This window comes from Sapajus apella, unplaced genomic scaffold (assembly GCF_009761245.1).
Source record: "Sapajus apella isolate SASKATOON/1434 unplaced genomic scaffold, GSC_monkey_1.0 scaffold5, whole genome shotgun sequence".
NCBI lineage: Eukaryota > Metazoa > Chordata > Mammalia > Primates > Cebidae > Sapajus > Sapajus apella.
Genome location: NW_022436945.1, coordinates 39471268 through 39477267, shown reverse-complemented (window position 1 = coordinate 39477267; position 6000 = coordinate 39471268). Strand labels below are relative to the sequence as shown.

Below are 6000 nucleotides of genomic sequence, written 5' to 3'. Positions count from 1 at the left end.
CCTTCCTTCCTTCCTTCCTTCCTTCCTTCCTTCCTTCCTTCCTTCCTTCCTTCTTCCCTTTCTGACAGTGTTTTCCCCTGTCTCTCAGGCTGGAGTGCAATGCTGTGATCTTGGCTCACTGCAACCTCTGTCTCCTGGGCTCAGGCAATTCTCGTGCCTCAGCCTCCTGAATAGCTCGGATTACAGGCATATGATGCTATGCCTGCCTAATTTTTGCACTTACAGTAGAGATGGGGTTTCACCATGTTGGCCAGTCTTGTCTCAAACTCCTGGCCTCAAGCAGTCTGCCTGCCTCGGCGTTCCAAAGCTCTGAGATTATAGGCATGAACCACCACTCCCAGCCTCTAGAGAAAATTTCTGATGGTGGTTGCTGTTTCCCATCATAACAGTTTTGCCATTAAATCAAATATGATTTGACTTTGATAAAATAGTCTGTGTTTTAAGAGTGTCAATAAAGAATTATATATGTGTAAATATTTTAAGTGTATTTTACCAGCCAGAAAACAGATAGAGAAAGCTATAATTTGTCAGGTATATGCAGTAATTGGAAGAATAGCTTCTGATGTGGTTAGGCTTTGTGTCCCCACCCAAATCTCATGTTGAATTGTAGTTCCCATAATCCAGGGAGAGACCAGGTGGAGGTAATTGTATCATGGGGGCAGTTTCCCCCAGGCTGTTTTCTTGATAATGAGTGAGTTCTCACAAGATCTGATAGTCTTATAAAGGGCTGTTCCCTTTTGCTACTGATTTTTCTGTCTCCTGCCACCTTGTGAAGATGGACATATTTGCTTCCACTTCTGCCATGATTGTAAGTTTCCTGAGGCCTCCCCAGTCATGCAGAATTGTGAGGCCATTAAATCTCTTTCCTTTATAAATTACCCAGTCTCAGTTATGTCTTTATAACTTTGTGAGAATGGACTAATATAGCGTCATAATACATTTGAATTCAATATTGTTTTCTGTAAGGTTATGGTTAAAGTTTTAAAAAAATGTCACTGGCCTTTTTGTTTTAGAGCATCTAAGTGTGTGAAGTACATTTTTACTTAAATTCCAGTTAACCTCTTAGGGATTTTTAGGGGAAAAAAATCTGCTGTCATGATTTATGCCTAACAAAGGATTAGTGGCATGAATGTGTAAAAAAGGATATACAAAGGGGAATATAACAGAGTAGAAAAGGTGAATAACTACTAAATTCATGGTAGTGTGGTGTTGATATTTTCTGTTAGGAGATATTGTTCCTTTAGATCACATGCCTTATATGAGAAGGTGACATTACACAAATATGGTGGCTGAGTCTAGGTCTCAGCTAGGAAATGCTGATTGGATAAAAAATTTGATTTTCTTTTTTCTTTTTTTTTTTTTTTGAGTTGGAGTCTCACTCTGTCACCCAGGCTGGAGTGCAGTGGCACAATCTCAGCTCACCGCAACTGCCACTTCCTGGGTTCAAGTGATTCTCCTGCCTTGGCTTCCTGAGTAGCTGGGATTATAGGTGAGCACCACTATGCTCAGCTAATGATGGAATGATGGGAATATTCTATTGATTGTGACAGTGGTTATCCAACCATATGCACTTATCAAAATTCATAGAACTGTATGCTAGAAAAGGGTGAATTTTACTGTATATAAAAAATGCCGTAATAAACCGGACAAAGAAATCAAAGTATTAATGAGGTTTTTTCCTATGAGTATTTGAGCAAGCAAATTGTTAGCTTGCTGCTTTGAGAATCAGGAACAAACCCATGCTTTACCATGGGACCAAAGAAACTTGTGAGACTTACCCTCCTACTTACCATTCCCAATCTTCTTTAAAAAAAAAAAAATGCTTACCCTCATAAACTGGTAATGAATAACTTAAAAATTCTTAATCTCTTCAAGAAGTTTAATGAAAAGACAGAAAGATATGTTGTATGCTTTTAAGTTTTGTGCGGCAAGGTCTTTATTTTTAGTGTTTTATGATCTTTAGCAAAAACCATTTATTAAGTGATATCTGCCATTTAGCATTGGGTAAGACATTACATTCTCAGCATGACAGGGAGGGCTAACAATGCAGCACAAGCCTCGTTTGCTACCTCAGGGAATTGCCATGAGAATCAGAAAACGGTGTGTTTTTGAAAGCACTGTGTAAATTTCTAAATAAATGGAGGCAGTTTCATCACCAAACATTTAAAAACCTAGATATAACAAGCAAATAAACTTGGATTTCGGTATCAAAGAACAACCCATAAGCATTGGCATGGGTGAAATGTATAGCAGTGAACTACTTGACTTGCATCTATGTTTGGCCCCATTGCCTTCTTGCCTGGTGGGGTTAATCTTGGTGTCCAGGATCTTTGTGCATAACATGGAGGAATGGCAGGAATGAAATTTCACAGACTAGAGAGTGGGAGGAGACTCAGTGGAAAGAATGCTATCAGCAAAACTTGGAGTTAGGGGCTCTGAAGGAGTGAATCCTCAACAGTTCGTGTGTTGGTAGATATCCATGTGTTTTGTACAATCTCTATCCTTTTATGGGCTCTCTTTTTCTAAATGTAGGTGACCATTGTAGCAATGTCTGTGTAACAGCACGTGCTGTTATACACACCAACCCTTTCTTCTGATACCTCCTCTTCCAGTGGTTTTGCCACCCTAGTTCTCGATGCTTTTTTGTTCCATATAACAGCTGTTATCCTCATGAATATTGTCATGAGCTCACTGACATCAATGGTAAAGTTTAGGTATAGTCATTACCGATTTCTCATCTTATTTTATGTACGGTGCCATGGTAAAGCATGGGTTTTTACATATACACACTATTAGAAATCATGCCTTTTTCCCTCTTATATTGAGATGTCATATGTCATAAAGAGGTACTCCAAGTTGAGCTCCACAAATATTTATTTGTATGACTTTATTTGAAAACTTATTTACAGAGTATTACATACTGATAAAATGAATTCTACTAGCAATATGACCTTGGCCAGATCCCTTAGCTATTATCCCTGTTTCCTTACTTGCAAAATGCAAGTATTAATAATAGTACCAATTTGGCTCTTGTCACTATATTGTTGTAAGAATCACAATAGCTTAGGACAGCTTGAAGTAAATTCTGAAGTTCTGTGCAAATATAAGACAGTGGTATTATTAATGGAATCCTTCTCATTATTTGTATACTACTCCCAGAAGGAGACACATTGAAAAATTACTACGTTTTTCCAGGGAGGGTCACGCCGGGACAGCTCATGTCCTATATTCAGCTCTTCAAGAACAACCTCAAAGCTGTAATGAATCATTGTGGACTCCTCCAGCTTGGGCTGGCCACAGCTCAAACGTTGAAACACCCGCAGACTGCCAAGTGGGACAACTTTCTGGCTTTTGAAAGGCTCCTTCTTCAGGTATGTTGCTATAGGAACTTTGTGGGGTCTTAATAATCAACGTTTTGACTTCCAGGGAAAAACCTTGATAGCCTTAGTAATAAATCATGTTGTTGACATGTGCCCTGCCTCATATTCTCTAAGTGCCACCAAGTTAAAATTCAAGTAGAAAGTTTTTTCATACCTGTTTAAAAAATATTTTAACAGTAACATCTTTGGCTTCTCATTCAGTACTATGAATGTTTTTTGAGCATTGGACTAACCTCTGGAAACCTCTTTGAATTTTATGACATTTGGAACTTTCTTGCTCTTCATGGCATCTTTATTTGATCCTTGCTACTTTTTCTGTCAAGTATTATTGCTATTTACATTTCTTCTCATACTACCTAGTTTCTAATCCTTAAACAATATGTGGCATGTGCCTTAAAATGATGTTTAGTAAAAGATGAAGGAAGTGAAATCCATGTGTAGTGTTTATACAGAGATCTGTGTGTGGGAGAGAAACTTTTCATGACTGATGAAATATTTCCATGGGAAACTTTTTTAAAAAGATGTATTTTTTTAAATTATAAAGTATTTAAAAATATATACAGTACTTTAAAAAATGATCGAGGATTATAAAGCATAAATGTACGTAAAATGACAAGTATCTGTCCTTTCCACGTAGACTCAATATGACTTATCATTATTTTCATATTTGTCATGGATCCTTTTTCATTAAAGAAATAAAACTAGAGATAAAGTTGAAGCATTCTTGATGCTATGTAACCATCCCTAATCTGATTCTCCTTTTTCTTTCCCTAGAGATAATTACAAGCTCAATTCATTGTTTTTATATTTTTATTAAATATTTACTTTTTCATAAATAATACAGAGCATTATGCTCTGGGTTTTAATTTTACATAAGTGATATTATACTGTAAATATCCCTAAATAGCTTGCTTTTTTCCTCTCAACACTATTATTATTATTTTGAGATAGAGTCTTGCTTTGTCACCCAGGCTGGAGTGTAATGGCACAATCGGCTCATTGCAACCTCCGCCTCCCGGTTTTAAGTGATTTGTCTGCGTCAGCCTCCCGAGTGACTGGGACCACAGGCACGCACCACCATGCCCAGGTAATTTTTGTATTTTTGGTAGACGAGATTTCGCCGCATTGGCCAGGCTGGTCAATGTGAGCTACTGTGCCCGGCCCCAAGGTTCTATTTTTAAGATAATCCAAAGTGATGGGCTGGGTGTGGTGGCTCACACCTATAATTCCAGCACTTTGGGAAGCTGAGGTGGGTGGATCACTCGAGGTCAAGAGTTCAAGACCAGCCTGGCCAACATAGTAAAATCCAGTCTCTACTGAAAATACAAAAATTAGCTGGGGTGTGGTGGCGGGCATCTGTAGTCCCAGCTACTTGGGAGGCTGAGGCAGGAGAATTACTTGAACCCAGCAGGTGGAGGTTGCAGTGAGCTGAGATCATGCCACTGCACTTTATCCTGGGTAACAGAGGGAGACTCCATCTCATAAATAAATAAATAAATAAAAGTGGTGTATATAGATCTAGCTTATTCCTTTTAACCATCTTATAAATATAAGATGGTTATATTTATATCTTCAGGATGTCAGTGAGCTCCCTTCATTATCACAAAATGTTTAAAGTGTCACAAACATACATCAAGAGGCAGAAAAAGGAGCTTATTTCTTCATGATGTATTTTTTCTATTAAGGCAAAAGAAAAAACCAAAACTTTCTGAGTCCTTAATGATGCCTATGAGCCTCACCTCAAAGTATCTCATTTTGTGAGATGATAATTTTTGTTGTTTAAGGTGGTTAGTTTTCTGTTATTTAGAGCAAAAATACACTTATCTTTTTCCCATTAATATGTAATATACTAAGATCCCATATGAAAGTATTTGTCTGTTCTAGTTGTCAGTTTATCCATCACAGTGTTTTTAAATCTATATGTTCAATGTTATGCTGTTATTCATGGGTATTTTAAGGATTTTAATGCCATCATGAATTGAATTTTTAAAATTCAATATTCCAGTTGTTTATTATTGGCATGTAGGAATATCTTGACTTTTGAATAGTGATCATAGATCCAACAACTTGCATTGTGTAATTATATTTGTTTTCTTCTTTCTTGTTGTTATTCATTGATTGTCTTGGATCTTCTGTGTGGGCAAGAATATCATATGTGAATAAAGTTGGTTTTGTTTCTTTGTTTGCACACTTGATATCAAGCGTCCTTCATAGTGCATTGACCAGGCATACTGGCCCTTTTTCTTTCTTTTTTTTTTTATTGCATTTTAGGTTTTGGGGTACATGTGAAGAACATGCAAGATTGTTGCATAGGTACACACATGGCAGTGTGATGTGCTGCCTTCCTCCCCATCACCTATATCTGGCATTTCTCCCCATGCTCTCTCTCCCCAACTCCCCACCCACCACTGTCCCTCCCCTGTTTCTCCCATGACACACCCCAGTGTGTGATGCTCCCCTCCCTGTGTCCATGTGTTCTCATTGTTCAACACCCACCTATGAGTGAGAACATGCAGTGTTTGATTTTCTGTTCTTGCATCAGTTTGCTGAGAATGATGGTTTCCAGGTTCATCCATGTCCCTACAAAGGACACAAACTCATCGGTTTTGATGGCTGAATA

The 6000-nt window shown here is 37.9% G+C and overlaps 1 protein-coding gene across 2 annotated transcripts in view; it reads left to right on the top strand.

Moving 5' to 3' along the window:
* Window positions 1–6000, top strand: part of SCFD2 (sec1 family domain containing 2) — a 430823-nt gene that overhangs the window by 83599 nt on the left and 341224 nt on the right. For both annotated transcript variants that reach the window (XM_032274167.1, XM_032274166.1), the window contains exon 4: window positions 3196–3371. In XM_032274167.1, coding sequence (XP_032130058.1) covers window positions 3196–3371 — 176 coding nt within the window. The remainder of the gene's footprint in view (window positions 1–3195; window positions 3372–6000) is intronic.